At 42.7% G+C, this 15,439-nt stretch overlaps 1 protein-coding gene across 4 annotated transcripts in view; it reads left to right on the top strand.

Moving 5' to 3' along the window:
• Positions 1 to 6,992, top strand: part of LOC122080916 (CHD3-type chromatin-remodeling factor PICKLE) — a 119,670-nt gene extending 112,678 nt beyond the window's left edge. For all 4 annotated transcript variants that reach the window (XM_042647798.1, XM_042647801.1, XM_042647800.1 and 1 more), the window contains one exon: positions 6,825 to 6,992. In XM_042647798.1, coding sequence (XP_042503732.1) covers positions 6,825 to 6,977 — 153 coding nt within the window. In that variant the 3' untranslated portion in view covers positions 6,978 to 6,992. The remainder of the gene's footprint in view (positions 1 to 6,824) is intronic.
• The last annotated feature ends 8,447 nt before the right edge of the window (positions 6,993 to 15,439 follow it).

Below are 15,439 nucleotides of genomic sequence, written 5' to 3'. Positions count from 1 at the left end.
AATCCTACCGACATTTTTGCTAAAGTTACTTCCGCACCCCACCCTTAAAAAAATGATCAAGAATTAAGAACTCCTAGTATGTTGTTCGAAGATGATAAATGTTGGAAGCACCCCCTGTGCTGTGACCTCCCCTATGCCGTGACCAACAATGCCCCTTTCCCCTCCAGTGGCCTCAACCGCCAACACCTCCACTACCCCTGAAGTTAACCTCCCCCTTCCCACCGGCCACCCTTCTTGTCCCAATCCAGCACCCTCCTCCCCCTCCTTTCCTCCACTTTAGCCTCCTCCTTCCTCAACTCCAACACTTCGTTTCTGGAGTACAGTGGTCTTCTCCTCCTCCCCCACTCCTACTGCTGGCCATTCGCTCTTCTTTCACCCTCCGGCTACTCATAACCCCCCCCATTGGCCTCTATCCGCCTGGCTTTCTAGACTCTGAGATTCAGAAATGGAACAATTGTGTTGTAGGGTCTTTTCTGGGCAGCAGACCTTTATTCCCCATTGTCAAATCCTCCCTTCTGAATCAATAGAATCTGCTTGCTCCTTATCAACGTATATGCTGGACAATGGAATCTTCTTCTTCAACTTTGATTCCGACTCCAACAAAGTTGTTGCCATTGATGGAGGACCTTGGTACATTGGGAAGAAGCCTATTTTTTTTAGGCAATGGGATGCTCGCACTTCCTTCAACAAAGCCGAGCCATCCTCCATCTCTCTTTGGGTCACCTTCCTCAACGGAAAGCCCCTATATTCTGACAAATGCACAAAATCCATGGATAGGCTTTCTTTTGCAAGAATTTGTATTAAAGTTGAAGCTGAACATGTCCTCCCATCCTCAGTTACGATCATAGACGGAGAAGGCAACTCCTTTATCCAAGAAGTCAAGTACGATTGGTTGCCCCCTTTCTGTTCGAGATGTAAATGTTTCGAGCACAAGACTTCTTTGTGTGGAAAATGCCCAAGACATCTGTAAAGAACAAAATACCAGAAGTAATCGGAAAAAAAGACAACAACAAACTTAAAAGACGGCGCCTGCTTCTGCTCCTCATCTGGCAGAGGCTTTGCATCTTCAGACTGCTGGACCTCCATTGATGTCATTAATTGCTGATCCAAATCCTTTCTCGATTTTGTCGATGTCAAATCTTGTTGATGGAACGGTTCATCCACCTCCTAGCTCGCAAGCTATGGCTACTACCCATGCTACATCGCTGATTCTTCCTCTAGAAGGCTTGCTACCTCTGGTTTGTCAGGCGGATCACTCGATGCCCTTTGATCTGTCGCTTGATACGTCCAAATCTATCCTTCCCCCTTTGCTTCCTTTCCTTGGTTCTGTCGCCGTTCCTACTAGACCCCAACCTTTGATACTTAACCCTATTCCTTTAACCACTTACCCATCTTATCCCAACCAATTGAACTGACCCACCTCTGAACCACCTTTCATCCTGTTAAACCAATTCGTACCGATATAATTGCTAAACAAATTTTCAAAATACCTATTGGACCACCCGTTATACCTAGGTAACCTATATAACCCGCCACATCCATTTACCCATCCAAACCCACCCATCACTCAACCAGATCTGACTACTCATGTCATTCCTTCCAGCCCTCAAATCGACCTGTCTTTTCCAATCCTTCCTAACCCACAACTCTTTTCTTCTTTTCCCGACGCTACAAGCCTTTGCTTACCCTCTGTTGGTCGACTCCTTTGCTCGATGTCGACGTGCTCTTCCACTATCGACGGCTCCCCTCTCTTCTCACACTTGTTACCGACCACCGTTGCTACCACCGCTTTACTAAGCTTGACTGTGCAGCCCTTCGCTACAATCCTTGACTCTGACGTCCGCCCTATTCAATGAAGATTTCTTACTCCTTCACTTTGCATTTCGGCTGGCCTTGAAAGGCCTCTCTCCTACCTGCATCAACTTCGATTCCAGTTCCGGTCTGATCCAGTCGGCCTCGGAAGGCCCTGCAATTTCTCTTCTCCATCTCCCATCACTCTAGGTCCTTCATCTGCTTCCTCTCAATCATTATGCTCATAACCGGGCCTCTTTTAGGCTCCCCCCTTTGGATTGACCTCCTCTCTTTCGCCCTCCTCTTTGGGTCCAGGCCTTGGGGAATAGCTGGAGACTTTAATGTAATCCGCTTCAGTCATGAAAAGCATGGAGGAAACCCCATTGATTCCCAGGCAGTTGATTCCTTTAACGAGTGCATAGATGATCTCAATCTCACCGATCTCACATGGTCGGGTGTCCAGCTTACTTGGCACAATAGAAGATTATGAAATCTTCGGGTGGCTTGTAAGTTTGATCGGGCCCTTGTCGATGAAGCTTGGCTTGACTCTTACCCCTCCTCTTATGCCTGCTTTGGCCTCCCTGGGATTTCAGACCATAGTCACATCTCCATCCATGTCCTCCCTTCCGCTCCTTTGGTCCTAAGCCTTTCAAACTTTATAACATATGGATCTCCCACCCAGATTTTCAACCTTTAGTCCATAGTGCTTGGAACATTCCCACCCCCCGCTCCCTCTCCCCTTTCCTGGAATTTGCCAAAAAGCTCAAGAATGTGAGCTACCCTCAAGCTTTGGAATTCTTTAATGTTTGGGAACATCTCCTCTCGGGTTTCCTCCTGTCGAGACAAGCTCCACTCCATTCAATCCAGAACCCAACATGATCTCCTCAATCTTGCTTTCGCTAAGGAAGAAATAGTTGCTGCTTATGAGTTATCATTGGTTCTGGATTAAGAAGAGAGCTTCCTTCGTCCGAAAGCTCGCATCAAATGACTCGACCTGGGAGACTCTGATTCCATATGTTTCCGCCGTTCTCTCAAAGCTAGGAATAATTTCAATACCATTCCTAAGCTTATCTCTTCATCTAGAATAGAGTTATACTCCCTTGACCTCATCAAGTTGGAAGCCATCTCTCACTTTTAAGGACTCTTCTGCCCTAACCCCTTCCCCTCCCCCCCATTCCCCCCATCCTCCTCAATAAGTTTGTCCCTGATGAGCTCCACCCTTTCCTCCAATCCATCCATAGCGAGGAAGAAATCCTTTCGGCCATCCTTTCCCATAAGGCCAATAAAGCCCCGGGCCCCGATGGCTCCAATATGGGTTTCTTCTCTACCTACTGTGTAACATCATCCACAATGACCTCATTCTTGCGGTGCGTAGTTTCTTCTACAACTCAAACCAAATCAGTGGGATCAGCCACACTTTGCTTTGTCTCATCCCTAAAAAGGAAGGAGTGGTCTCCATGAATGACTTCGGACCTATTTCTCTTTGCAATCTCCTCTATAAGTTCATTGAAAAAATCCTTGCCAATAGCATCCAAAAAGTCATTGATTCTTGTGTTAGTCTCAATCAATCTGCTTTTATTGCTGGTAAGAGCACTTCGATAACATAATTCCTTGCCATGAGATTGTTCGTGCTTTTGATCGCAAGTCCCATTCTTTGGTTGCCCTCAAGATTGACATACATAAAGCATTCAACACAATTAGCTGGGACTTCATATCCAATATTTTGCTTCAAATGTCTTTCCTAGCCTTTTTTGTTACTGGATCCGCACTTGCATCTTCTCTCCTAGGTTCTCTGTCCTAGTGAATGGTAGCCCTACTGGATACTTCCCCTCTGGCCATGGTATCCGCCAAGGCTGCCCCTTTCTCCTCTCTTTTCCCTCTCCTTAGAAGTCCTTTGCCGCTCCATCCAATCTGCCACTGACATACATCTCATTTCTCCCATCCCCAAATGCAAATCTCTTCTCCTCTCCCATTTATCTTTTGCTGATGACATCATGATCTTTTCCAAGGCCGACCCTCTTCTCCATCACCACTATCATGGCCACTCTCCACTCCTTCGAATCTCTTTTGGGACTTAGCATCTATCTCCTCAAATCTAACATCTTCCTCTCCGGTGTCTCCCCTGATGCCCAAGATTTCCTTTTGGGAATCTCAGGAATTCTGTTAGTTTCCTTTCCTGTAAAATATCGGGGCCTCCCTCTCATTTCCTCTAGGCTCTCCTCTCACCGTTGTACCTCCTTGCTTGACCAGCTTTGGAAAAATTTCATACTCTTTTGGCCTCCCTGCCAATGCTTTTTTCTCCTCTATCCTTTTTCCCATGTGTTGGTCCCCCCCTCCTCTCCTCCTCTCCTTGATCTCTGGACTTCCCTCCCTCCTCTTTCACGTGGTCATAGAGGAAGAGATGATAAATGCAAATGGCTTCCCTCCTCCAATGGGATCTTCTCCTCTGCCTCTGCTTGGTCATTTGTTAGAAACTCTTCCCTGGTTGTCTCGTGGCATAAGTTGGTCTAGTTCAAAGGCCATAATCCCCGCCACAACTTCACTCTATGGCGATGCCTGACCAATTGTCTCCCCACCCAATCCTTCCTCATCCACCGCCATATCCCTGTTAACCTTCATGCTGCCTCTGTCCTTATGGAATGGAGAACATCCCCCATCTCTTCTTCTCTTGCCCCTTCTCCTCAATTGTTTGGAATTCCGTTCTCTCCAAGTGTTGGCTGATTAGGAGATGTATTCTCCCCTTTGATAGGGAATGGAACTGGATGGACATGACCTTCTCTGGTTCTTCTATCTGCAACACTGTTGGTAAACTGGCTTTTTTTGCAACCATTATCATCTCTAGATGTAGTGTAACATTCGTAGATGGACCCCTAAATCTCGCTCTCTAGATAAGATTTGGAAAGCTATCTACTTTGATGTTACCTCCAAAATCCAAGCCCTTCCAGCTCGTCCTGTTCCCAACTCCCTTAGAAATACCCACATCATTGCTTCTTGGAACCTGCAGGTCAATCTCATCCCCTCCACTTGACGGCATAATGGCTTTTATCCCCTCCCTTGTTCTTATGCCCTGGTTTGTGATGTTTTGTTTTTGTTATATTGTTGATTCCCCCTGGGTTGGCTTCTCCTTGTTGGCTTAAGCCTTCCCTCCCCCCCCCTCCCCCTTTTCCCTTGTATATTATTTTCTTCTTGGCAATGAATTATTTATTCATCCGTAGAAATAAAAAGGGATGACAGTAACTGGATCAATTTTTGATAATTTATACTGATGTTGTGGATGTAGACCACTTGTAATATTGGGCCACATGCTCACAGGGCTAGGATCACATCAAACTTAATTGTTCGATCTTGCCATCCAGCTAAAGTTGAAGTGTTTCCTAGGAAGGGTACCATATGCAAAAAGAGAGAGAGAGACATCTTTGACTACCTTCTTTTAAAAGAAGAGATCATACCATTGAAGGGCGCATCTCGTAATATCTTGCATTAAGGACATACAATAATCAGGTAAAATGGCAGAAATGCTAGGAAAGACAATGATGAAAGACATATTAGATATGCTGGAAAATTATTGTTGTTCAAGTAATTTAGATTCGTCCTACACTTGCTCCTAGTCCTTAACTATATGGTTCCGATATCTTCTCTATGCATTTTCTTGTGCATCACGCGACGAACTCAGCAACATACGACATTAAATGTTGTGGAAGGATCAATACACTTGGCTTGTTGCAAGGACGAAAAACATTAAATGGAAATGATGACACTAGTTGTCGTGATGATTCTTATAAAAATTAAGAATTAAATGAAATGGAGAAATCAAATAGAAGACACTTATTTGGTTGCAAAAACCTAGCAGATGTAAACTGGAGGAGATGATCAATATGAGGATATGCCATAATTCATGATAAGGAGGATATGAAAGAATGGTAAATCAAGATTTTGAAATTTGTTGGGTAAGTGCAGTTGTGCTTCAAATTTTGAAATTAAGTATTGCCAGTGAGAAGAACAAGCTCTGTTTCGAAAGTGAAATGTGTTTTGTAGATACGTATTTTAAGTATTGGTGCATATTGGTATCAGTTGCGAATCAGTGTGAATCAATGAGTATCTGTGCGAACCAAGAGTATGCACTCACAAAATTCATCAGTCAAGTCTGTCTCAATTACAATAAGTTAGCCTCTTAAATAGGCACAACAGCTCCTTCAAAATAGAATGTTCCAAATTAGGAAACTAACAAGAAAAGGAAGGTAAGTAACTAGGAAACTAACGACTAAAACATTCCTAAAATAATTACTTGTCCAACTAAAGATTCTAAACACTAAAAGGGTAACAAATCCTTCAAGATAATGGGCTGGTACTGTTCACGTGAACAGTAAATTTCATTTTTCTTCCTCCAGTTGTATCTTCATAATAAGACAAGATAGCAGTCCAATCCTGAGATCAATAGCAAGCATTTGGATCTTCTAGAACCTTTTTCCTGGGATTTCTTCTTGCTTGCTGAATAAGACACAAATAAGACAAAACAGCACTCAAACTGAAATCGGTGGAGATTTTCTTGAAGATTCTAACAGCCGTTGCTGCCCCATTGATGGCTGAATTGACTGGGCTTCTAAAAGTTCACTTGAAGACAAACTAGTGGTTTGACCTGCTGGATCGATGGAAAGGGCATGGCTGCCAACCAGCTGGTTTGATGGAGTCAAACCAGGACCAAACTTGGGGCAGAACTGAACCAAATAATTGATCAGTTTGTGCGCTCCTTTTGACAGCACTATCTACATCATTCTTCTATGTGTATTTGTTTTTGGGAATCCTCTCATTCTTTGTTAGTCAGTTTTTTGGCATGTCTCATCTAACGATGAGTTCCTGGTTTATATTCTGCTTACTGTTTGGTCACAGCCTGTTATCGAAAGTTGAAAGTGTTATAATTTTTGGTGGGGATACTTTGTAGGACAACTGTCAGAAATTAAGACTATGAATCTGCACGTTACGTATTCTGCATGATGACACTTGCACAGTTTGAGAATTTGCTTTTTTTTTCTCAGGGTGATCTCAAACCGAGTGATGCTTCAAATGAAGAGCCTGATATTGAACCAAAGCTAGACATACCAAGTCCAGGCTCCACAGAGGTTGACATCCATATAGTTGAGCAATTGCCTTCAATAGAACCAATTGGTAAGTCAATTTACAAAACATAAGTTGTTTTCTTTGCTAAACACATTTTCTTTCAGCCTTTACTGGACATCCGATACAAAGTTGCTGGTTCTGATAACCTTCATCAGTCAGTTTTTCCGGACTCCATAGTTTGAAGCAAAATTATTTCCATATTCAAGTTTCTTGGTCAAGCTAGTGTGCCTCATGCTTAGGTTTGCTTCATCATCCATGTACCATTAGATGGTGTCAGTCCTAACTGTGATGTAGATCCACACTTTAGGAGGATATATCAGAGGAAGAAAGGCCCAACCAAGAGGGGCCTGTCTTCCACTTGAGTGGCTAAATTAGTAGTTAAATAAGGGCCCAATGGGTCCATCGATTTCATGCTTTAGTTATTTAATTATTTGCTTAATTAATAAGGCCCATTGGGCCCATCAATTGTAATGTTCTATAGGGACTATTAGTTAATTAGTTCGACTCCATGTTGAAGCTATAAGTCTCGTCCTAGTTGTACTAGGAGTGTCTAGTCCTATTTGAAAACTAGCTCCTAATTATGTTATGATTGCTATTTTGCTCTCTTTAAATAGAGGAGCCTATATAGTCATAATTTCAGATTTGAATAAAGAAAGTCTGTGTTGAGATGACCGTAGTTAGTTTTATTCTTACCTTGGTTAAGTTTTATTATTTACTATTTACTGTAGTAAATCTTTTAGATAGGAAAGCTTAGCGTATCTTGTACATAGGAACACTTAGTCAGTGTTATCCTACTTCCTTTATTTGATTTATTGTAATCTTCTTATAAATAAAAAAGACTATCATTATTGACAAGTCAAATCATTCTCTAAATCTTTGATTCTCAACTTGGTATCAAAGCCAAAAACCCTAAATTTTTTTTTCTTCCTTTTTTTGGTTTTCTTCTTGGCCTTTGGGGGCCCTCGCCTCCTAGTCTAGCATGGTAGACTAAACCCCGTTCCATGCAAACCTAACCCCTAAACAATTGTGCTTTCTCACCGCCCCGCTTCCGCCTCCGTCACGACATCGCTACCTACGCCTTCCCGCGCCTCATCGTCATTGTCTCTCTTCTTGCCGCTGCCCTACGCTTTCTGTTGCCTACGCCTACCTGCACCTACGCCTACATCTGTGCCTTTGCGCCTGTTGCTACCTACACTTGCTTTTGTCGCTGCCATAGTTGTCACGGCGTCAAATCAATCTAATGTGGTAGAGGGGTGGCTAATCAATTTGGCGATGAATCGCCCATTATGGCGTTGCCATGGCAGTCAAATCGCCCATGTGTCATTTTTTATTTTCCCTATTTTCTAAAGTTATTTAGTATGCTACTTTTTTATTTCCCCTATTCTCTAAAGTTATTTAGCATGCTACAAGCCTACAATATATATCCTATAACATATAAAACCAACATTAAACAATATCAAATCATCAAAGATTAACATAGCCCTATCAAAATCACCTTGCATTTTACAAAAAATCGACCGCTGAGTGAATCAGGCGTGACTTGGCGTCCATGGCGGTGCCATCGTGACGCCTATCAGCCAATGGCGGCCGCCATTTGTGAGTCACGTAAATCATAGCCAAGGATTAAAGTATTGGTATCGGTTATCGTATCGATCGACCAAAATTAAGATACGTATTGGAGGGTATCGTATCGTATCGGAGATACGCTAAAGATACGCACATAAATGGATATGAAACACCTTTTTAAACACTTTTGTATAAAAAATTTGTTAAAAAAGGCTATTAATAACATGTATTATGCATAAACACTAAATTGAGAATTCAAGGTTTGTAGTTGTCCCATAAATGTAAAACCCTTGTTCTCAACCTTGATTTAGAAAAATATGGTTGACAGCAACTTTGGAATAAAAATCCCCTCAAAAAATCGTGTTTTCTGAAAAAATACCCATCTTGGCCAATTATATGACCGTAGCGTACTGTACCGATACTCATCGATACGTACCGCTACTCACCGATACGTATTGATCGATACATACCGATACTCACTGATACGTACTAATACTCATCGATACATACATATACTTACCGATACGTACCGATACATACTGAAACGTATATTTCACCTCGATTTTATATTTTTCATAGAGTATCAGTACGTATCGATAGTGTATTGGTGCATATCAGTATGTATCGTAGGATATATCACTATGAAAGGATTTTAAAATTTTGATGCATTGTATCGGTGTGTATCTTATCGATCGGCTAAATTTAAGATACGTATCGGAAGGTATCGTATCAGTAACGGAGATACTTTAAACCATGATCGTAGCACTGCCATGAACTTCTTTTTCCGCCAGGACGCCAAATCGCTGCCTCGGAGACGCCATGACAACTATAGTCGTTGCCATCAACGACCCTTTGCGCCTGCCCGCGTAGTCCACGTGTTCTCTCTGAGCCATGATTACAGTAAATGATGATGCTAAGGTTGTTGTTGCCTCCTCTGAGGCCTTTAGTGGTCACCCATTAAGCAATCAGTCCACTCTTCATCCTGGACCTATCAAACTTAATGGTTAGAACTACTTCATGTGGTCTCGTGCATGCCTCCTTACTATCTGTGGGAATAACTTTTCTGGTTTTCTCACTGGAGACACTCCTCAATCGACTGATCCAATCGCTGCTAACACCTGGTTAGCCAATGATGCTATTGTTATGTCCTTTCTGATCAACTCTATGGAGCCTTCTATTAGCCCAAGCTTTGTCCTATTTAACTCTGCTAAGGATCTTTGGGATGCAGTAAGGCAAACCTATTCTTAGGGGGGGAACTATGCTCAAGTCTATGAGATTTGTCGAACCGTTCGTTCCACCATTCAGAAAGGGTTCTCTTTCAGGCTTTCAGCTTATTATCACCCAGTCCCTATGACATGTCTTATTGATGCTAGTACACTTTAGAAGGAGCGCGACATGGAACGGGTGTATGACTTTCTGACAGGTCTTAACCTGAATATGATCAGATCAGGGTACAGATTTTGGGTTGCAAAACTTTTCTTACTCTTCTCCAAGCATATAACTTGGTTCTATCTGAGGATCATCGTCGCTCTGTAATGTTGCCTTTTATAGTTTCTGTTCGGTATGCACTATTAGTTACTCCGATTGCTGAAATCTCGTCTAAGGGTTCTACCCCTCCTCAGGAAACTGTTCAGTGTGATTATTGTGGTCACCCTCGCCATACTAGGGAAACATGTTGGAAGCTCCATAGTCGTCCCAAGGGTGGGCGTAACAGAAAAACTGGAAAACAAGGCCCCCAGGCCCATCTGTCTGAGTCTGTTGACAGTGCCTCCACTACTGCACTGTTCTCTCCAGATCAAATGGCTGCCCTCAAGCAACTAATGACACAGTTAGGCACTTCTCCTACTCCTCCTGTGTCCAACCTTGCTCAAACAGGTAGTTTCCTTGTTTCTTCCTCTCGTTCTCCCTTATGGTTACTTGATTCGGGTGCTATTGATCACATGACAAGTAGCTCTGAGGTCTTCCATACTTATATTCCTTGTTCCGGTCGAGATAAGGAACATGTGGCTGACGGTTCCTTATCCCCCATTTCTGGTAAAGGTTCCGTTTCCTGTACCTCTACAATTTCTTTTCCATCTGTGTTGCATGTCTCAAAATTATGTGCTAATCTTGTTTCCATCTATCGTTTAACTAAGGAGTTGAATAGTTCTGTTCACTTTTTTCTACCCATTGCTTTTTTCAGAATCTGGTGATGGGTGCAACGATTGGGTATGGTCAGGTCCGTGATGGGCTCTACTAGGGTTCTCCACTGGCTGTGCCTCCTCCTGTGGCAGCTCATACTCTCCTTTCTGACAGCTCTCTCTCTCTCTCTCAACTCCACCAGTGGCATCGTCATGTGGGACATCCTTCTTTTCATATTTTACGTTGCATGTTTCCTATTTTAGTTGAACATTGTGGTTTGGAACAACTTAAGTGTGATGTATGTGAGTTTGCTAAACATACACGCGCTTCTTACTTTTCTACTGAAAATAAAAGTGACATTCCTTTTTTCTATTATTCATTCAGATTTGTAGGGTCCTTCTCAGACAATTGATAGGAATGGCTTTCGTTGGTTATTACTTTTATTGATAACTGTACTCGTCTGACATGGGTATACCTGTTGCATAATAAGTCTGATGCCTTCTCTTGTTTTAAATCTTTCCATACCATGCTTCGTATCCAGTTTGATGCCACTGTACGAGTCCTTTGTAGTGACAATGGCACTGAGTATATAGATGGGGAGTTTCAGAAATACCTTGATTCTCAAGGTGTTCTCTCCCAAACATCTTGTGTTAGGACACCTGAAAAAAATGGGATCCTGGAGCGCAAGAATTGTCATCTCCTTGACATTGCCTGGGCTCTAATGTTTGCTACTGGTGTTCCTAAATATCTCTGGGGCGATGCCGTTCTTACTGCTGCCCACCTTATTAACCGAGTGCCCTTTAGTGTACTTAACTTTAAGCCCCCAACTGTTTGCAATCAATTGCTTAGAGTAGCTGGGATAGCTGTGGGTGAGAAGCCCAGGCTGAGATAGCCACTACTCGCCCACATTCCCCTTGTTCTTTCTTTATTTTCTGCATTCAATTTCTGATCCTAATTACTGTTACTGTGAGATTGCCCAAAAGAGTATTCATTCTGTCCAGCCCCAATCAGCCTCAATCGATCAGCAAGGAAGTCCAGTTTTGAAGGCCAATCGACCTCAAGAATCACCTCCATCTGAAATCAGATCTGCCATGCATTGTTATGGACTGTTCTACATCATCAGTGGACCACTCGATCCACCTTTGAAGACCCTTCAAAGCTGCCGTTTGCTGTTCCTGCAGAATCTTGATCAAAGTCTCTCTCCTAGGTCAGAAATTGAAGAAACTTCACAACTTTGCAACCAGCCATCAGAAGATATCCAAACTTGGGGGTTTTTGTACCCTCCTAGGACCCTTCCATCGACCAGCTTTGCATCTCCATTGGAGCCTCACAGGTCCAGCTGCCCCTCTCTCTCCTTCCCAATCGCAGGGTTTTTTCTCTCATAATGACTTATGTTTGGGATGGGTTTTATTACTTTGTTAGTCTAAGTTCTTTGGGGGTTATTTGCTGGTTATTTCCCTGTCATTCTCCTGGGTTTGTTTCTATTATTGTCAAGTTAGTTTTGTGAGCATTGTTTGTATTGTTTGGGGATTATAATTTGTGGGGGTTAGTTTCCTGTGATCTATTCCTATATTAAGTGGTATCAGAGCTATGGCTGAAGAAAGCTTCAAACAAATCACTCTGGAAGATGTGTGGAAATCCCATCAAACCTTGACTGCAAGGATGGATGGTTATGACCAACAACTAGAAGAATTGAGAGTCTGCTGGTGCTCACTCCAACACTCAGGCTACTGCTGCCCAAGCTAATGCTCAGCCAATCACCTTACAGGCTTGAAGGAATCTACCTGTTCGAGGTGAGGAATATGACGAATATGAAGGTCACCAATTTCATAGGATGATACCTATAAGGTGAAGTTGGAACTGAAAGAGTACAACGGAAAACATGATCCCCTCTACTTCCATGATTAGCTAAACTCCTTTGGTGATTATTTCTGTTGGTATCAAATGCCTGAAGAAAGGAAAGTCCAATTAGCTATCACTAAGCTAACTGGTGGAGCTAAGGACTGATGGAGAGTTGAAGAAGATAAACAAATGCGCAGGCGTCAAGAACCTCACAGTTGGGAAGACTTGAAAGTTGAAACTGATCCTTAGTGATAGGTTCCTACCACCGACATACCGACGTCGACTCTATGACATGTTAAATACCCTCAGGAAAGGTACCATGACTGTAGAAGAATATGTTAAGAAATTTAATGAATTACTTTCATGCGCAGGTGCCTATCATGAAGATGAGGAAGTACTCATATCCCGCTTCAAATTGGGATTAAGGCATGACATTCGTGAGAAGCTTGGTGTGATACAACTACCCTCCATGACTACGTGTATTGAAAAATCACTAGAGGTAGAGGATCTGATAAAATCATCTTCTAGGAGGTACAACCTTCACACTGACAACAAATGACAGTTCGTACCAACCAAATCCAGTGGATTCCCTACCCGAGCTCCACAAGTTACACAGGATACAGGTAAGGCTCCAATGGGGGGAAGGGAGACAGGAGCTGTGACATGCTATAGTTGTGGGGGAACTGGCCATGTTGCAAAATTCTGCCCTAAGCGTGGACGATCCAACTCCATCATCAATGCCATTGAGTCCAACCCTGATTTGCAAATCCATGAACCTCAAGATGATGATTGGGCTATTAATGTCGCTGTTGAAGGGATGGAAGATGAACTTGAGGATGAGTATGCACAAGAAGATGATGATCTCTATACTTATGTCAATATGGTTGCAAGAATCCTAGTGGCTGAATCTAAAGGGGAAGACTAGAGGAGGCACAACATCTGCACTCTGATGACTTGTGGACCTCATAAAGCTCAGGTAATTATGGACAGCGGGAGTTGTGTGAATGTAGTATCTCAAGCCTTTGTGGTGGAAAGAAAACTTAAGACTAAACCCCATCCACAACTATACAAAGTATCACTGCTAGACAACAACACCATGGTTGTAACTCAACGTTGTTTTGTACCACTGAAGGTTTTAGATTATGAAGAAAATGTATGGTGTGATGTCATTCCCATGGTCTTCACTAATGTGCTACTTGGAAGGCCTTGGCTCCATGACAACAATGTTCTACCATTGCTTCTTTGATCACAAAGGCAAGCCATTCATTTTAAATCCACTCAACATACCCCAAGTGAAGGATAAGCAAGAGGGTCATCCAATGGCCTTCTACAATGAAAAGTTGAATGATGCAAAAGAAGGTACTCTACTTATGACCTAGAACTCTATGTCGTTGTTCAAATCCTCAAGCATTGGAGACACTATTTAATCAGTAAAGAGTTCATCATTTATTTGGATCATGAAGCCCTCAAACACTTGCATTCACAAAAGACCATTAGCGATCGGCACGCTAAGTGGATCTCATACGTGCAAGGATTCGTATTTGCTCTCAAGTACAAGGCGGGGAAAGAGAATCAAATGGTTGATGCCCTTAGTCGGAAGGTGTTAATGATGAATACATTCACAGTGCAAAGTTTAGGAGTAGAACACATCAAAGACGAGTATGCCAATGATGCTGATTTTTCAACAGTATTCAAGAAGTTATAAGAAGGGGGTAGAGATGACAAATATTCCATACATGATTGATACCTCTTCAAAGGCACCTGTCTTTGCATTCCAAACACCTCTCTAAGACACCACCTGATTTGAGAACTACATGGAGGAGGAATGGGTGGGCATTCTGGCAAAAACAAGACTTACTCTATGATGTAATGTAGACCAGGATAGGAAGTCTAACCAAGTCTCTCCTGCAGGAACTTTTAACCCAAGAACAACCAAACATTCACCAATAGCAATCAACAGCAGTATAGTACTAAATCTGAGACAACAGGTTTTGATACTTGCAATCGATCCCAACAGTTTCAGAAATTCTATAGCAGAATAACAAACAGTATATTATGAACTCAGGTCATCAACTAGAAGGTCCAGTCCATTAGAGAATAAGAGCAGCACTAAAGTATCAACATCCAACACAGATCAGACAACAGATCCAGGCAGAAATTCTAATTGGCCAGAATAGAAAGAATTCCTATAACTAACAATCCCCTGGTCTAATCAGCCCCAGATTAAAATCGAGTCTCCCTCAAGATAGGACTAACACTCGATCCAATTTTCATAGCCATCATCTCAGAACAGAAAGGGGGGCGATAGGAGAGAGAACTAGAATTTAACAATAATTCAAATCTCTTTCTTGGGTCGATGAGCCTTGTAGATAAACTTGAATAGAAGAAAATAAATCTTGAAGAGACCTCTTGGACTTCACGCCGCAAAGAGTCACCGGATCAAACACTAGTCCGTCACTTTGATCATACACAAAGCACACTCAACAGAGGAAAACGCAGAAGCATTGTTTTAATTCATAAATCATGGGCATTGTGGGAGTCCTCCTTTATTTATAATAATGATGGGGTGATTACAAGGAATAGAAACTACCTTTGGTTTCCAGGAGGCAACACATAATGGCTTTAAGGGACTTGATGTGGGAGTGAATCACAACATGCTTGGCAGAGGAATTGAGATCTCTTACATTCCATATAGTCCAGAGGATCATTTAAAACGGAAGTGGGTGGGCATCGAGAGCTCGGAGGAGATGGGAGGGGACTTGGTGGTTGAGGTGGGGGCTTTGGACTTGGATTTGGATCTGTGGTGGTACTCTCTGAGAGGGGAGGGTTGGGGGTATCCTGGGGCTTACCAAGCCCTTTGGCAAAGGTGCAGGATGGATAGGTTTGGACTTTTTGCGGGGAGCACAAGAGAGCATCATGAATGGGGAGGGGGCTTGGATCTAAGGATGCTTGAAGCTTTAGGCCGAGACAATAGGGATTGAGGGATGGTGGGGTGCGGATTAGC

The sequence above is a fragment of the Macadamia integrifolia genome, chromosome 6, assembly GCF_013358625.1.
Source record: "Macadamia integrifolia cultivar HAES 741 chromosome 6, SCU_Mint_v3, whole genome shotgun sequence".
NCBI classification, from domain to species: Eukaryota; Viridiplantae; Streptophyta; class Magnoliopsida; order Proteales; family Proteaceae; genus Macadamia; species Macadamia integrifolia.
This window is presented reverse-complemented; position numbering and strand designations above follow the sequence as displayed.